Source organism: Kogia breviceps, chromosome X (genome assembly GCF_026419965.1).
Source record: "Kogia breviceps isolate mKogBre1 chromosome X, mKogBre1 haplotype 1, whole genome shotgun sequence".
Taxonomy (NCBI): Eukaryota; Metazoa; Chordata; class Mammalia; order Artiodactyla; family Physeteridae; genus Kogia; species Kogia breviceps.
Window position 1 is genome coordinate 754,617 of NC_081330.1, and position 15,773 is coordinate 770,389.

The following is a 15,773-nucleotide window of genomic DNA, read 5'->3' on the forward strand; positions in this document are numbered from 1 at the left end:
AACAATCAATACAAATTTAGAATCTGAAGAATATCAGATATATATCATAAAATAATTATGCACAAAATATTTAAAGCAATGAGCTATGGAAACATAAAAATAAATGACAAATTATTAGGCAGTTTTGGAAAAAACAGTACTTGTAGAAATTAAAAAACATCATTGTTGAAGTTTAAAAATCAAAGAAAGACTTAATAGTGAATTGGGCACAGCCAAAGAGAATTTAGTCACTGGAACATATATCTGATGAAATTACCCAGAATGGAGCACAGAAGGTGAAACATATGAAAAAGAAATTGAGACATACGCTATACAGAGAAAGCCATATATATACATACATATATATATATATATATATGTATATATATATATGTATATATGTATAAAAGTGGAATCCAGAATGAATGAAAGAAATAGTGGAGAAGTGGCAAACAAACAAGGGTGACCACTTTCGCCACTTCTGTTCAACACTGTACTGGAAGTTATAGCCAGAGAAATTACAAAAAATAAAAGGCATTCAGATTGGAAAGGAAGAAGTAAAACTCTCTCTCTTCACCAATGATATGATTTTATCGTAGAAAATCCTAAAGAACCCACAGAAAACTATTAGAACTAATAGATGAATTCAGTAAAGTTGTGGGATACATGATCAACACACAAAAATCTGTTGTGTTTCCATACACTTGTAGTGAAAAATCTGAAAAGAAAATTAAGAAAAAAATTTCATTTACAATATCATCCAAAAGAATAAAATATTTAGGAATAAACTTAACCAAGGAGGTACAAGACTTGTAGACTCCAAACTACAAAACATTGCTTGAAAAATTAAAGAAGACCTAAATGAATGGAGAGACATCCTGGGTTAATGGATTGGAACACATTATTAAGATGGCACTACTAACCAAAGCTTTCTACAGATTCAGTGCAATCCCTTTCAGAATTCCAATGGCCATTTTTGTGGAAATGGCCAAGCTGATCTTAAAATTCCTTTGTAATTGCAAGGGACCCAAAATAGCAAAAACAATCTTGAAAAAAACAGTTACAGGATTCATACTTCCCAATTTCAAAACTTACTACAAAGCTACAGTAATCAAAACACTGTGGTAGTGACATAAAGATAGAATTCAAGTCCAGAAATAAGGCTATACATCTATAGTAAATTGATTTTCGATAAGGGTGCCAAGACCATTCAATGGGAAAAGAATAGTCTCTTCAACAAATAATGCTGGGAAAACTGGATAGCCACATGCAAAAGAATGAAGTCACCACACACCATATACAAAAATTAATTCAAAATAGATCAAATACCTAAATACAATAACTAAAACTTTAAAACTCTTGGAAGAAAATATAGAGGTAAATCTTCATGACCTTGGATTTTACAAATGGTTTTTTAGATGTGAACCGTAATCACAAACAACAGAAGAAAAATAGCTATGAAAAGAATTCTTAAACTCAACAGAAAGACAACCAAATTTAAAAACAGGCAAAAGACTTCAATAGGTATTTCTCCAAAGAAGATATACAAATGGCCAACAAGCACATCAACACCAACATCATTAGTCATTAGAAAAATGCAAATCAAAACCACAATGAGATATTACTTCACACTTACTAGGATGGCTATAATTTTTTTAATACAGAAAGTAAGAAGTGTTAGCAAGGATGTAGAAAAATTGGAACCCATATTGCCGATGGCAAAGCGAAATAGGCAGCCACTGTAGAAACCATAGAATTACCATATGATCCCAGCAATTCTGCTACTGGGTATGTACCCAAAAGAATTGAAAATAGGCAATTAACAAAAACTTGCAGGCAAATGCTCATAGCAGCACTGTTCACAACAGCCAATGGGTGAAAATGACACAAATTTCCATCAACTGGTGGATAAACAAATTCTGGCCTATCCATACAGCTGAATATTATTCAGCCATTAAAAAACATAGACATGCTGATGCATGCTACAATATGGATGAACCTTGAAAATATGCTAAGTGAAAGAAGTCAGACACAAAAGACTACATATAGTATGATTCCACTTATATGAAATATCCAGAATAGGCAAATAGACAGAAAACAGATTAGTGATTACCAGAGATTGGAGAGAAGGGTAAACGGGGAGTGGCTTCCTGATGGGTACTGGATTTCCCTTTGGAGTGATAGAAATATTCTGGAACTAGATAATGGTGAACGTACTAAATGCCACTGAATTTTACAATTTAAAATGGTTAAGATGATAAATTTTATGTTATGTACATTTTACCACAGTAAAAAGGAACCAGAAGACACATACATTACCATAATAAGAGTGACAAGCTGACAGGCGATTTCTAAGCAATAATGAAAATCAGAAGATAATTAATGATATCCATGTGATGCTAAAAGGAAAAATCTGAAACCTGCCCCCAAAAGAAAGAGAATCTGGTGAAATATTTTTCATGCATTCAAGCAAAAACTGAAAATATTTTTCAGGGACTTCCCTGGCAGTCCAGTGGTTAAGACTCTGAGCTTCCACTGCAGGGCGCCTGGGTTCAATCCCTGGTGGGGGAACTAAGATCCCTCAAGCTGTGCAGCCACAGCCAAAAAAAAAAAAAATTTCCAACTTGCATGACTGATTTTACCACCCAGTAAAATCCTGCCAACATAAAAAAATGAGGATATTTATTAACCTTATGACAGTAAACTTGGAAAATTAGGTAAAATGGATAATTTCTAGTAAATATAACTTACTCAAGAAGGAATCAAAAACCCTGAAACTCCTACAACCATTCTTTTTATTGGGCACGCCCCGCAACTTGTGGGATCTTAGTTCCCCGACCAGGGATGGAACCTGGGCCCCCTGCAGTGGAAGTGTGGAAACTCCTACAACCTTTGAAAAATTGAATTGGTGTTCAAAAATCTTCCTACAAAGAAAACTCCAGATTCAGATGGCTATACTAAATACTCTACCAAATTTTTAAGGGAGAAATAATACCATTATTACAAAGATTCTTCCAGAAAAATGGAAAAAGCTTGTATTTACATTATCCAACGCTTTAAATGATGACAACAAATCACAAGGACAATTTTATTAGAAAGGAAAATAATAGGCCAACTTTACTCATGAACATAGATCCGAAAAAAAATATTAGCAATATGTATGTGTTAGATTTATCCTAGGAATGCAAGGTTGGCTTAACATTAGAAAATTAATGCAATCCATCACATTAATGAACTTCAGGATTATACAGCCAATAAATGCTGAGGAAAAGATTCATAAAATTCAATATCTATTCTTAATGGGAAAATTTAGCAAACTAAGACTAGTAGGGAAACTACGCAATCTGATAAAGGATATTCACAAAAATTTTACAGCAAATATAATATTTTAGGTGAAACACAGAAAGGTTTCCCTTTGAGATTAAAAATAAGATACCATTTATCTACTGCTGCATCACAAACTGCCTTGAAACTTGGCCACAATTTTGTGGATCAGGAATTTAAGTTGATCTGGCTGGGTGGTTTGTCTGTGATCCATGGGGTGTCAGTGGGTATGGATGGATGGATCTACTTCCTAGATGGCTTCTTTGCTCACCTGCCTGGTATCTTGGTTCTCCTTGACCTTCTCATCCACTGGTGTCTCTTCAGGGCCTCTCAGCATGGTGGTCTTAGGATAGTCACTCTTCTTACATAAAAGCTAGATTCCAAGAAACCAAGGTGGAAGCTGTCAGTCCTCTTGAACTTGGCAGAGCATCACCTCTGCCACCATACTCTATCAGCCCACAGAATCAATTGCCCACCCCAACTTAAAACAAATCAAAAGACACATGCGCCCCAATGTTCACTGTAGCACTACTTACAACAGCCAGGACATGGAAGCAACCTAAGTGTCCGAGGATAGAGGAATGGATAAAGATGATGTGGTACGTATATACAATGGAATACTACTCGGCCATAAAAAAGAATGAAACAGTGCCATTTGCAGCAACATGGATGGACCTAGAGATTATCATAGTAAGTGAAGTAAGTCAGACACAGAAAGACAAATATATGATATCACTTATATGTGGAATCTAAAAGAAATGATACAAATGAACTCATTTACAAAACAGAAATAGACTCACAGACATAGAAAACAAACTTATGGTTACCAAAGGGGAAGGGTGGGGGGAAGAGAGATAAATTAGGAGTTTGGGATTAACAGATACACACTACTATACATAAAATAGATAAGCAACAAGGATTTACTGTATAGCACAGGGAACTATATTCAATATCTTGTAATAACCTATAATGGAAAATAATCTGGAAAAAATATATATATATATATATAACTGAATCACTTTGCTGTATATCTGAAACTAACGCAATATTGTAAATCAACTATATACTTCAATTTAAAAGAAAAAAAAAAAAGGGAATTCCCTGGAGGTCCAGTGATTAGGACTTGGTGCTTTCACTGCAGTGGCCTGGGTTCAATCCCTGGTCGGTAAACTAAGATCCCTCAAGCTGCGTGGCACAGCCAAAAAAGTCAAAATACACCTACCTCTCCATGGGAGGAGTATCAAAAAATTCATAGCCATCTTTAATCTGCCCCATCCACTTTTATTAAAAACTGTATTGGAGGTCCTAAGCAATGCATTAAGGTAAGAAAAAGAAATAAAATGTGTTAGGATTGGGAAAAAAACTCTCATAATATGTGGAAGATACGATGGCATACATAGAAAATCCAAAAGAATCTATCTAAATTGTTAGAATTACTAAGATAAGTTTGCAAGCTTGCTGAAAACAAAATCAATAGAAAATTTTATTGTATTTCTACATGCCAGAAACAAATAGAAAAATAATTTAAAATAGCATTTTAAAATTCCAAATACTGAGTTGTACATTCTCATCAAATAATGGCAGCTGCCTAAATCTCTCCATACAGCCTTCAAAAACCATCTATCTGTCTATCTAACTGTCTCTCTGTAGATATATTTTCAAATTGCAAATAAAACCACCCATAACTCACAGAATAACTAGAAGACAAAGAATACCATAAGTGTCAGTGGTGGAAATTAAGTGTTCTGGAAAAGCAAAAATGAGTCACAAAATCACAAGACATATCTTCCTATCCCATCTGTTACAGAAATTGCACTTCTCTTTATCAACAGTAGAGGGTGCTTGTGGACTAAGAAACCTAACAAGCCACCCAAACCTCTTATCTCTGACTACATAGTGTAAAATCACCTCATTGCTGTGATGAATGAACAGAAAATAGCAGATGAGGTAAAAGGTATTATTCTTTTATTTTTAAAAATTTATCTATTGACTTATTTATTTTTGGCTGTGCTGGGTCTTTGTTGCTGCACCCAGGCTTTCTCTAGTTGTGGCGAGCGGGGGCTACTCTTCGTTGCCGTGCGTGAGCTTCTCATTGTGGTGGTTTCTCTTGTTGTGGAGCACGGGCTCTAGGCACACGGGCTCAGTAGTTGTGGCTCACGGGCTCAGTAGTTGTGGCTCGCGGGCTCTAGAGCACAGGCTCAGTAATTGTGGCGCACAGGCTTAGTTGCTCCGTAGCATGTGGAATCTTCCCAGACCAGGGCTCGAACCCATGTCCCCTGCATTGGCAGGTGGAGTCTTAACCACTGTGCCACCAGGGAAGTCACAAAGGTATTATTCTTGATTTTTCACTTCCTCCTTTTTTGAAAACTCCGTTGACTTTGGGCTTCACAGTAGGACTCACGTTGACCAATGCAGTGTAAGTAGACATGATATAAACCACTTCCCAACAGAAGCTTCCAATGTGATCCAGTGTTTGGCTCAGTCTCTGGTCCCTCTGCTCTCTGCCATGAGATTAAAATGTCCAAGCTGGGAAGACATGGTGTATGTGAGCCTTGGCCTGGAGCAGAGCCTAAGCCAACCCAGAACAGCCTTGGTTTCCAAATACCATTTTCTATTAAAAGGAACCTGAGCACCTTAGAGATTCCAAGACCAGAGCCAGGAAACTGCCAGGTGTTACTGGAACATCTTGGAGTCCATTATCATCATCAAAATATAAAGGGAGAGGAGACGTTCTTCACCACAGAAGAATTCCAGCTAATAAATGTAGAAGACATGACAAAATTGAGAAACCAACCATCAATACAGTATATAATACTTGTAAGGAACTTCAGTAGATATTAAAACCACTGGATGAAAGCTTAACGTGGAACAGAATATTTACACAGTCTCAAAGTCTAACCCCACAGATTGTTTAGGTAAGGGAAGTTATTACCTTTATAAAAGAGAGATCTGGTGGACATCACCTTAACTAAGGGTCAGTCAAACTCTGGAGGAATCAGCATGATGTGTTGTCCTCTGATGTGATATGGTGGGAAAGACACATCACCTAGTTAATATTCTCGCCAAAGATGTTGAACTGAAATCTAATAATAAGAAAACAGTCACACAAATTTAGAATGTGGGACATTCTACAACGCAATGGTCCTAGACTTTTTAAAATGTCAACATCATGAAGGACAATAAAAGACCAGAGACTAGGAGTCTGTTGTAGATTAAAGGAGATTTAAGTGTTCCTTGTATTATTCTTTCAGTTTCTTGAGGGAAAAGATCAAGGAATAAGTCTAACAGAAGATGTACAAGCCTCCAAAGTATGCCACAGATATTTATCCAAGAATCTCTTTTGTTTCCCGAAAGTTTTATCAAACACACAAACTTTAACAAGTGTTTATAGTATATTTGCTATGTATATACTATATATATTGTACGTGTGGAAGGTCAGTGACCAAGGTCTCTGCTGTCATGGAACCGACATTTGGTGATGAAAACAAAGGAAATGGTCAATAAGCAGGTAAACAGATAAATGAGAAGATTCTGAATGGTGTAAAGGAAATGAACAAGAGGAGATTTAGAGTCAACGAGAGTCCTGTTTCAGAGATAACATTTAAACTGAGACCCAAAGGCTTGGCAGCTTGAAGTATTTGGGAGTAAAATATCATGATGTTCACAACTTCCTTGAATTAGTTGGGAAAGTGGGTGAGAAGATTCCAGAGGGAAGCCATAGCTGGAAGCACGGCCTCCACAGGAGGTTAGCAAGGGCGCTCTTAATTCTAGATGTCACAACCACTTCCCCAGGTACAGAGGCAGGGGACTGAGTCATCCAGTCACCTCCCAGGGTTCAATCCTGGACTACCGGAAGCGTGGATCCCTCAACTGGAAGTGAAAAAAAGCGTGCGTGCTGGGCTGTGGGCATTGGGATGGGTGCCCATGATGGGGCGGAGCTTAGGGAGAGTTCCAGACCAAGCAGGAGGCCTATGGACTTGAGGAGCCTCTTGGCGGGGGTAAACATTATAACTTTTCCTGTCAACCAACAAATGCTCTCTCTCCTCTTTCAGATTTTTCAGGGAAATCAAGACTCCTTCACACCCGTGGTGAACTCTCTAGACCCCCCGCTGTTCACCCGCTTCCTTCGAATTCACCCGCAGAGCTGGGTGCACCACATCGCCCTGAGGCTGGAGCTTCTGGGCTGCGAAGCGCAGCAGCAGTACTGAGGCCCGGTCCTTCCTTCCTGGCCCTTTCCTGATTCGGGTCCAGCATCCCTCTGAGCCCGCCCTCCGGGTCACCTCCTGCCCCACGCTGCCCACGGTGCCATCGTTTTTCTATGTATTTCAACTCCTCAGTCCCGGCAGATATGCCATGAAGCCCCCCAAATCAATCGTCATGTGTCCTGCACTCTCTGGGGCTGTTGCATCCAGTTTACCTCTTGCGCATTTGCTGCGGCCACTCCCAGATTGGTCCTTCCTTCCAAGGTAATCAGGCAAAAAGCAATGAGAAAATTCATCTGGAAAGCATTCTCCTCCGGACACGGCCACCACTTCCTCCTCTGTGGTGACCAAGAAAGGTCATGATCATACTAGGCTTCTAAAGGACGTATTTTTAATATTTCCACAGAAAAATGAGGAAAATCCATGGCTCTCTGGGATAGGAGATACAACATTGTAATTCTAATCATGCACTCATTTTACTCCCTCCTCAGCTAATTTCCTGCTGAAACGACACAACAAAATGTACCAGGAAATTCTGTACCCTAACTACCCAAGAGGAACCCCCACCTTGCCCCATCCCTGACAGATAAGGTTGGGAATGGTTTACTGCCCTATAAAAGTCCATTAAGGTTAGAGGTTAATTTACAGAAATCAATATTATGGTTTGACTCCCTGTAAAAGGTTAACCATTTTTATGTCTAACTTAATCATCTTGTTTTGGCATTCTTTTCCCATTGACCACATACATCTTTATTTTTCAAATGCTCTTGGAACCAGCTTTTGTCTTCCTACTCGTTTCCTCAATAATCAGTTAAACAAAACATTGATGTGTGAAAACAAATGCCTTTGAGAGTTGTGCTTTTATACTGGAAATAAAAATATGAACAATGAAATTTTATAATTTATGAGGTGAAGCTAACATTTAAAAAATTAGAAATGGAGCCTTGATCCAGTAGCAGAGAGAGAGATTCTTAACCTTGGCATCCATTAGCACTAGAAGGAGTAAAGGCAGTAGTCTGGGCTCTGGCCCATCCCACAAACTCCCCTTTTATAAGTTTTCTAGAGGTTGTGACCAAGAAAAATCCGGGAGAGGCTGCAGCAGAATGTAGTGAACCTAATGTGAGAAATGCTGTATTTGCATCGCCCAGATCTCCTGGGATCCCTTTTACGAGTTCAGTGTTTGCAGTCATACTCCAGCTGGTTTGGCTAATGGGGGACCTGTACTCGGAAACCTACAAGACCCTGGTGAAGATGACACAGATGGACAAATATACTGTGTTCATGGATTGGAAAAATTAATATTGTTAAAATGACAGTGCTACCCAAGGCAATCTACAGATTTAATGCAATCTTTATCGAAATACCAATGGCATTTTTCCAGAACCAGAACAAAGAATTCTAAAATTTATATGGAAATACAAAAGACCCTGAACAGCCAGAGCATCTTGAGAAAGAAGAACAAAACTAGAGGAATCATGCTTCCTGACTTCAGACTGTATTACAAAGCTACAGTCATCAAAACAGTATGGTAATGGCTCAAAAACAGACACATAAACCAATGGAACAGGATACACAGCCCAGAAATAAGCCCACACACCTATGGTCAATTAATCTATGACAAAGGAGACAAGAATATACAATGAAGAAAAGACAGTCTCTTCAATAAGTGGTGCTGGGAAAACTGGACAGTTGCATGTAAAAGAATGAAATTAGAACATTTCCTCATTCCATATACAAAAATAAACTCAAAGTGGTATAATTATTTTGAAAACAATCTGGCATTATCTACAAAAGTTGAGCATAAAGATAGCCTGTGGCAATTCTATTGGGTAATGACCTAGACCCAGAACTGCCATGTGAACCAAGAGACAGGGCAGCACTACCCATAACACTTCCAAACTGGAAACAACCCTTATTGCATATATTTCCTAGTGGCTCACTTTAATGGCAGTAGACTAATCCATTATATAATATATATCACAATTTATTTATCCATTGCTTTTCTGACTGATTCATTTATGCCAGTTCTTCTATGGAGCTTATCATCCTTTTTAAAAAATTGATTTGTAAGAGTTCTCTGTATGTTAAGGACATTAACCTATTATCTGTCATATATGTTGTGGAATTTTTCACCTAATTTGTCATTAATCTTTTATCTTTCTTTACAATGTTTTGCTGTATGAAAGCTTTACATTTTTATGCAATAAATTTATCGTTATTTTCACCTATGGCTTTGGGGTTTTATGACATGCTCAGAGTAGCTTTTTTCACCCCAAGATTACAAAAAACTCCACTCATGTTTTATCCCAATATGTATATGGTTTTATTTTTGTTTAGTCCTTGATCCATCTAGAATTTATTTTTGTGTGTATGACTCTCACTTCAGTCAGTGCATCCGAATGAATAGCCAGTCGTCACATTAAACCATCTCTTTTTTCCCACTGAAATGAAATGCCACCTTTATCATCTATTAAAATCCCATACATACACTATTTGAAGGTGCAATAGATACCATGTGGCAAACAAAATATCTTAGAAATCTTCAAGCCCAAGAGGATATGGCTACCATGAGGATGGGTTTCGGTATCAACACAAATGTTTATGCATAGACAGAAGAAAACGTCTGTATGCTTAGCTGCCAAATAGAGGGAGACTGGGGGCGGGTCAAATGCAGTAGATGGTACCATAAGGAGGAGTAGAATTCTATTTGGAGCTTTAGAAACCTTAAAGGAAGACTCTGGTCAGCTTCTTCTGAAGACGGAGGCCTGATTCACGGGCTCCTTTGCCACCTTACCCGACACAGGTTTCAACAGTGGATGACAGTGTCAGTTCTAAATGTCTTAAGTAATAGAAAGCTCAAATAGGAGTTTATTTTTCTCAGACCTAGTAGCTGAGAGGTGGGCAAATAGAGGGGTTGGTTTAGTGGCTTAAAATTGTCAGAGCCAGAATAGATGTCATTTTCTCGGCCTTTTCCTTGTGTCCATTGCCTGATGGTCACAGGATGGCTCCTCCAACCCCAGGTAACACTTAAGAATGTTCAGGGCAGCACAAAGGGAAAATGGTAGCGCCATTTCTTTTCTCAAGACGGCAGAAAGTCTTCCCGGAAGCCACCCATCAGATCTCCATTATGCTTCAGCGTCCAAAACTATGTCCCACAGCCTTTGCTAGCAGCAAGGCTGGCTGGGAGAAGGCGGATGCAGCTTTTCTAGCCTCTCTGGTTGCATGTAATAAGTGAAAAGCGGGTGGTGATGACAGGCAATGAACGGTATCTGCCCCAATTCACCACCCATTCATTCATTCAAAAATATTTATTGAGCACCTGAGCAGCCTATGTGAACAAAACAGAGGAGCACGTGTGGCTTGTTCCAGAGGAAATGAGGCCGAGGTGGAGCAAACAAGAGTAGATAATGGGACATGAGGTCAGGGAAGTCAGTAGGACACTACCTGACTTACAACAAAGTGAGATCTCTTTGGCTGTTCGGTGGCAGCAAAGCAGGAAGCTACAAACTCCTGTGACTGCAGAACTTCTGGGCCCCCGGCACCCCCGTGATGGACTGTGCCCCCCTATCCGCTGAAATTCATACCTGGTTAACCATTTATACTGCTTATTTGCTGACTCGGTAATAAACCCAACTCAAAACAAAAGGGGTGTGGGACTGAAAAAGCGGAGTCAAAGATGACACCACAGGCTTTGGCCTGAACAACTTAAAGAGTTTCCACTAACTGAGCTGGAAAAGCCCGAAGCGGGATGTGGTTTAGGAGGGGATGTCAGGTACCTGATCTGACGGAGCACAGTCAATGTCAGTCTTGTGTTGTTTTGTTTCCTGAAGGCGGGATGGTTTTTGCTTTGGAAGCTGACTGTGTTCAGGATTCCACAGTGTCAGTCAGTGAAGTTTTCTTAGCTTCAGTTCTGCAAGAAAAACTAAACCACCATTTTCTGACTTTTCAGACAGAGCTGCCTTGGGATGAGCCAAGGACAAAACCATCTCCCCTCGGTGCAGGCCCTCGGGAGAGCCCCTGGAACCCCCGAAGCTGCTGAGCATTGGATTCCTGCTGTGCTCTCTGACTTGCCTCTTGTTGGAAACTGTCACTTTGTCTCTGTCACCTTTATCTGCCTTCGGAATACAAGACCAGGATGGATTGGAACCATGCTCAAGGGGTGTGTTTGCGGTTCCGATTAATGTTCCTATCTTCATAGGATGTAAGATTCCTGTCTCAGGTCAGGAAAGACTGATTCTGTATTTTTTTTTTTTTTTTTTTTTTTTTTTGCGGTATGCGGGCCTCTCACTGTTGTGGACTCTCCCGTTGCGGAGCACAGGCTCCGGACGCGCAGGCTCAGCGGCCACGGCTCACGGGCTCAGCCGCTCCGCGGCACGTGGGATCCTCCTGGATCGGGGCACGAACCCATGTCCCCCGCATCGGCAGGCGGGCTCTCAACCACTGCACCACCAGGGAAGCCCCTGATTCTGTATTTTAAAATAATGTTCACAGGAAAGCAAAGTATTTCTGGTTTGGTTCAACAAGCATGAAGCCACTAAGCCAAAGCCATAGGTGTCAACCTTGCTTGAAATGTGACAAATGCTCCCTGAGGACAAAGGGTTAATTACAGTTGATCGGGGGGGAGGGGTCAAGAAGGACTTCAGAAAGGAAGTGAAATTTAAGCTAAAACTGATGAGCCACTGACCCGTGGCTTAGGTGCTCTGCAAGCCCAGCGTGGTGCCGAGTTCCTTCCCATGTCTGGAAAGGGTATCGCTGTGAGTGGCGAACCCTCCTGGCTTGACGCCAGACACTTTGGTTTACCCTTCCTCTTCCCCTGATCAGCAGACTCTGAACCTACTTCTGCCCCGGCCGCCCCGGCCTCCTCCTCCTCATCTTGGTGCCACTGGGGCAGGTGGCCATCTCCTTTCTCCTCACGGGCCACTCCGGGCCCTCAGCCTCCCGAACACCCTCTAGGCAACAGCATGGTGTCTATTAAGCCGTGCTCCTCGCTCACAGTGTACCCCACTGATTCGCAGAGACCTCCAAAACCACCTTGAAGCAATCTGGGGCAGAGATTATTGCTCCTATTTGACACACAAGGAAGAAAAGATGATAGCCATCTGAGGACACCTTTTTTTTCCCCAAAAAAACAAAGTTGTTAGGAATATGGGCCCTGGGTAACTATAAGAACCTGAGATCTGGCACAACTATTTGAACTTGAACCAGGTTTCAAATCCGAGCTTCATCACTTACTCGGCCTCTCTTCAGTGACTGTCTATGCTCTTCCTGCAGAAACTTCCAGGTCCTGGCTGAGCAACTTCAGTGATTACCTGTGGGATCTCATCAGGAGCTCCATCCCTACAGCTGCCATTTTTGCGTTTCTGATCATTTCAGCAATCATGGGGACCCTCTGTCGCCTCACGTAAGCTGCTGGGGGGAGGAGAGGGGGAACTGAGGGAGAGGCAGGAACGGCCAAGTTCCACGCCAGCCTGTGCATCTGTAACTAAGGGAAGGTTCTGAGGAAGGTGATTATGGGAACGCCACTCGGAAAGGCCGTGTGTCCCCCTTTGAAAAAGTCTCCTGCACGTTCTCTTGTTTTCTCCAACCACTGACACGTGACGTTTAAAGACCAGTGTTCGCAACTGATCTTTTTTATCTCTTATACTAACTTCATTAACTCCTAATTATCCTTCCCTTTAGTTTAGGAACTATACATGGAAAACATATGATTAACTTTTCAATTGCCTGAAAATTTGCCGAAATATTTATTATTAAATCATATGAAGCCAAAGAGATTCCTGAAATAGCTAACAAAATACTTAAGCTTAGCTAGAAAAGCCTGAATTCCATTAATTCAATCAGTATTTACTAAGACATGACCACTTGCCTGTTCTGTCCTGATTACTAGAGACAGAGAAATAAGACAGCTGAATAATTACAACCTGGTGGCTCAGGGCTGTTCGAACTGCAGCATCTAATGAAGTGGCTGAGGTCAAAGATCAGGTGAAGGGTGGGGCATCCCCACCTAAGGCTCCCGATAACCTCAAAACGACCACAGATCAAGAACCATGTCTAGGAAACAAACTTGGATATGGTTCCTGGCACCTAGAACTGACAGGAGCCAAACAGAACTAAATGAACTATTCACTGTTTGGGCTGTACAGCAGTATTCAGACCTCTGATGGGCCATGAGAAGGACATGGACTCTGAAAGCCCCTAGGAGGGCCTGCTCCCTGACGCTTGCTGCAGGTACAGCCACAGAGAATAGTGGACCAGGGGAGCCTCCTGCAGGGTGGGCCACAGGCCAGGGAGCTCCTCCTCATAGGGGGACGAGCTGGACCTGATCAATGTCTGACCAGCAGGATTCCAGAATTTGCTACAGAGCAGGGACTGCTGTAGGCCTCCCCGTCTTCCTCTTTTCAAAGGGGAGGGTTTAAGGCCGTTGCCCTCTTCCTGCTCCATCACTGTATGGGGCGGGGGTGGGGGCTGGAAGCTGGAGATCAGGGGCACATGGTCGACTTCGGTTCAAAGCTCTCTTAACCAAGAAGAGCCACACCCAGACTTGAGAGAACCAGATACTCTGGAAGCAGACTGTGTGGCAGGAGTGTATTATCAGGGGCAGGAAGGGAGAAGCTGAACGGCCTTGCAAGCGCAGCAAGGCCTCGGGTGACCCCCTTCTGAGTTGTCCCTCCCCCCCCCGGCAGGAAGTACAGGCTCTGTGTTCACCAACCCTGTCCCTTATTCCCAAGCACAGAGGAAGACCGCGTTTCACAACTAAAGAAGCCAGGACTCAAGTCAACACACATGTGATTCGCTATCGTTTAAATCACTGTTGCTCAAACTCTGGCCAGCAGGCCGGCTGCATCAGAAACATCTGAGGCTTTGGTGAAACACGCACACACAGAGGGACTTCTGTGAAGACAGGCCGGCAACATGCCAAGAGAAATATTTCCTTCTTTGAAGTAAATGGCTCCGCCTGGGGAGAAAAACCAGTAAACCCTTGCTGGGAACAAGCAAGGACGGTAAGAGCAAAACAAAAGAAGACATGGATGACAAAATACAAAAGGGTCCAAAAAGCTGGCACTATTAAATAGAGATAAACAAAACCTTAGTGAAAGTAAGATTAGAGAACAAAATGAGAGATGCAGGAGACATAATTAATTTTTTGGTAGAAGACAACCAAAGTAATTCAACAGCAGAAAACACTTCAAGGCATAATTTTTTCAAATACTGCAAAATTAAAGGAAGGTTTGAGTCTCTAGTCATACGGGGTGCATCAAGTCCCAGGAGAAATTGGCACTTGGGACTGGGCACGTAGTAGACGCTGAATAATAATTGATTTTTTATGAAGACATTTCACAGTCAGGATTGCAAACAGTTTCTCTGTGCCTCTTTATTCACCCTCTATAACCATTAGCGGTGGCTGCAAAGAAGTCTTAAGCCAGCTGCTTGCTAACTGAGGAAATGAGCATGGAAGCCTGGCTAACCTCTCAGGGCCCTGGCAAGTACGCGAAAACACACGTATTCAATCTAACGAATTTTTAGTACGGTTTATACTAGTGAAAAAATAGAACCAACTTAAATGATTCTTTGCTGGTTAAAGAAAGCAGTGAACATTCATACGATGGGTACTATACAGTCACCAAAACGTTGCTGTCGAAGGGTAATTATATGGAATCCGGTTCATGAAATATTGTTGAGTGGAAAAAAGCAGATTATAACAGAGGATGTAACAATTTCGCCCAATTTGTTGTGAAAAACTATACGTACAGGGAAAGACACTTTTAAGGACCTAACAAAAGATTTAGACATTGGTCATCTCCTTGTGATAGTGAATAGGTGACTTTAATTATCACTATTGTTGTTGTTATGTAGTTTCATGTTTATTTTTGTCTGTCTGCACTTTCCAATCTTTCCACAACAAAACGTATTGTTTAATTAGTAAGTTTTTAAAGAGAAACTTTAAAAACAAAAGAAGAAAAACTATCTGATCACACTCCAATACCACACTCTTACTCTTACTTTCTCAAGTCATGAAAGCATTTTTGCAATATGAAATTTCCTGGTTCATGTTAAGAAAAGAAGCTGTCCAAAATCCTATCTTGGAAAAGGTGATATAACTACAAAGTAGCTCTGTGCGGACCAAGACAGTGTACTGGAATTTAAACTCACTTCAGCAGTCAGCATTTTCTCTTCCTTTCCCAGTATCCTCGTAGGTGAACCAGTCCAATGAAGTACTAGAAGATTCCAAGAGAGTGCAAAGTGTGCTATTTGTGTGCATTGAGGAAG

The 15,773-nt window shown here is 41.0% G+C and overlaps 2 protein-coding genes across 3 annotated transcripts in view; both read left to right on the plus strand.

The window, feature by feature from the left end:
• F8 (coagulation factor VIII) overlaps nt 1–9,054 on the plus strand; it is a 105,221-nt gene extending 96,167 nt beyond the window's left edge. For both annotated transcript variants that reach the window (XM_059051295.2, XM_067023634.1), the window contains one exon: nt 7,356–9,054. In XM_059051295.2, coding sequence (XP_058907278.1) covers nt 7,356–7,511 — 156 coding nt within the window. In that variant the 3' untranslated portion in view covers nt 7,512–9,054. The remainder of the gene's footprint in view (nt 1–7,355) is intronic.
• Nucleotides 9,055–11,340: 2,286 nt separating this feature from the next.
• Nucleotides 11,341–15,773, plus strand: SMIM9 (small integral membrane protein 9). The gene is made up of 4 exons (XM_059051180.2): nt 11,341–11,384; nt 11,507–11,664; nt 12,777–12,906; nt 15,690–15,773. The coding sequence occupies exons 1-4, from the start codon at nt 11,341–11,343 to the stop codon at nt 15,715–15,717; spliced, it is 360 nt and encodes a 119-aa protein (XP_058907163.2). The 3' UTR covers nt 15,718–15,773.

What these genes read in the sequence shown, in the direction of transcription:
- SMIM9 (XM_059051180.2), top strand. Translation starts at nt 11,341, where the DNA reads ATGGTTTTTGCTTTGGAAGCTGACTGTGTTCAGGATTCCACAGT. An exon ending in TGTGTTCAGGATTCCACAGT is followed by an intron (nt 11,385 to 11,506) that starts GTCAGTCAGTGA and finishes CCCTCGGTGCAG; the next exon opens with GCCCTCGGGAGAGCCCCTGG. An exon ending in GGGACCCTCTGTCGCCTCAC is followed by an intron (nt 12,907 to 15,689) that starts GTAAGCTGCTGG and finishes TTCCTTTCCCAG; the next exon opens with TATCCTCGTAGGTGAACCAG.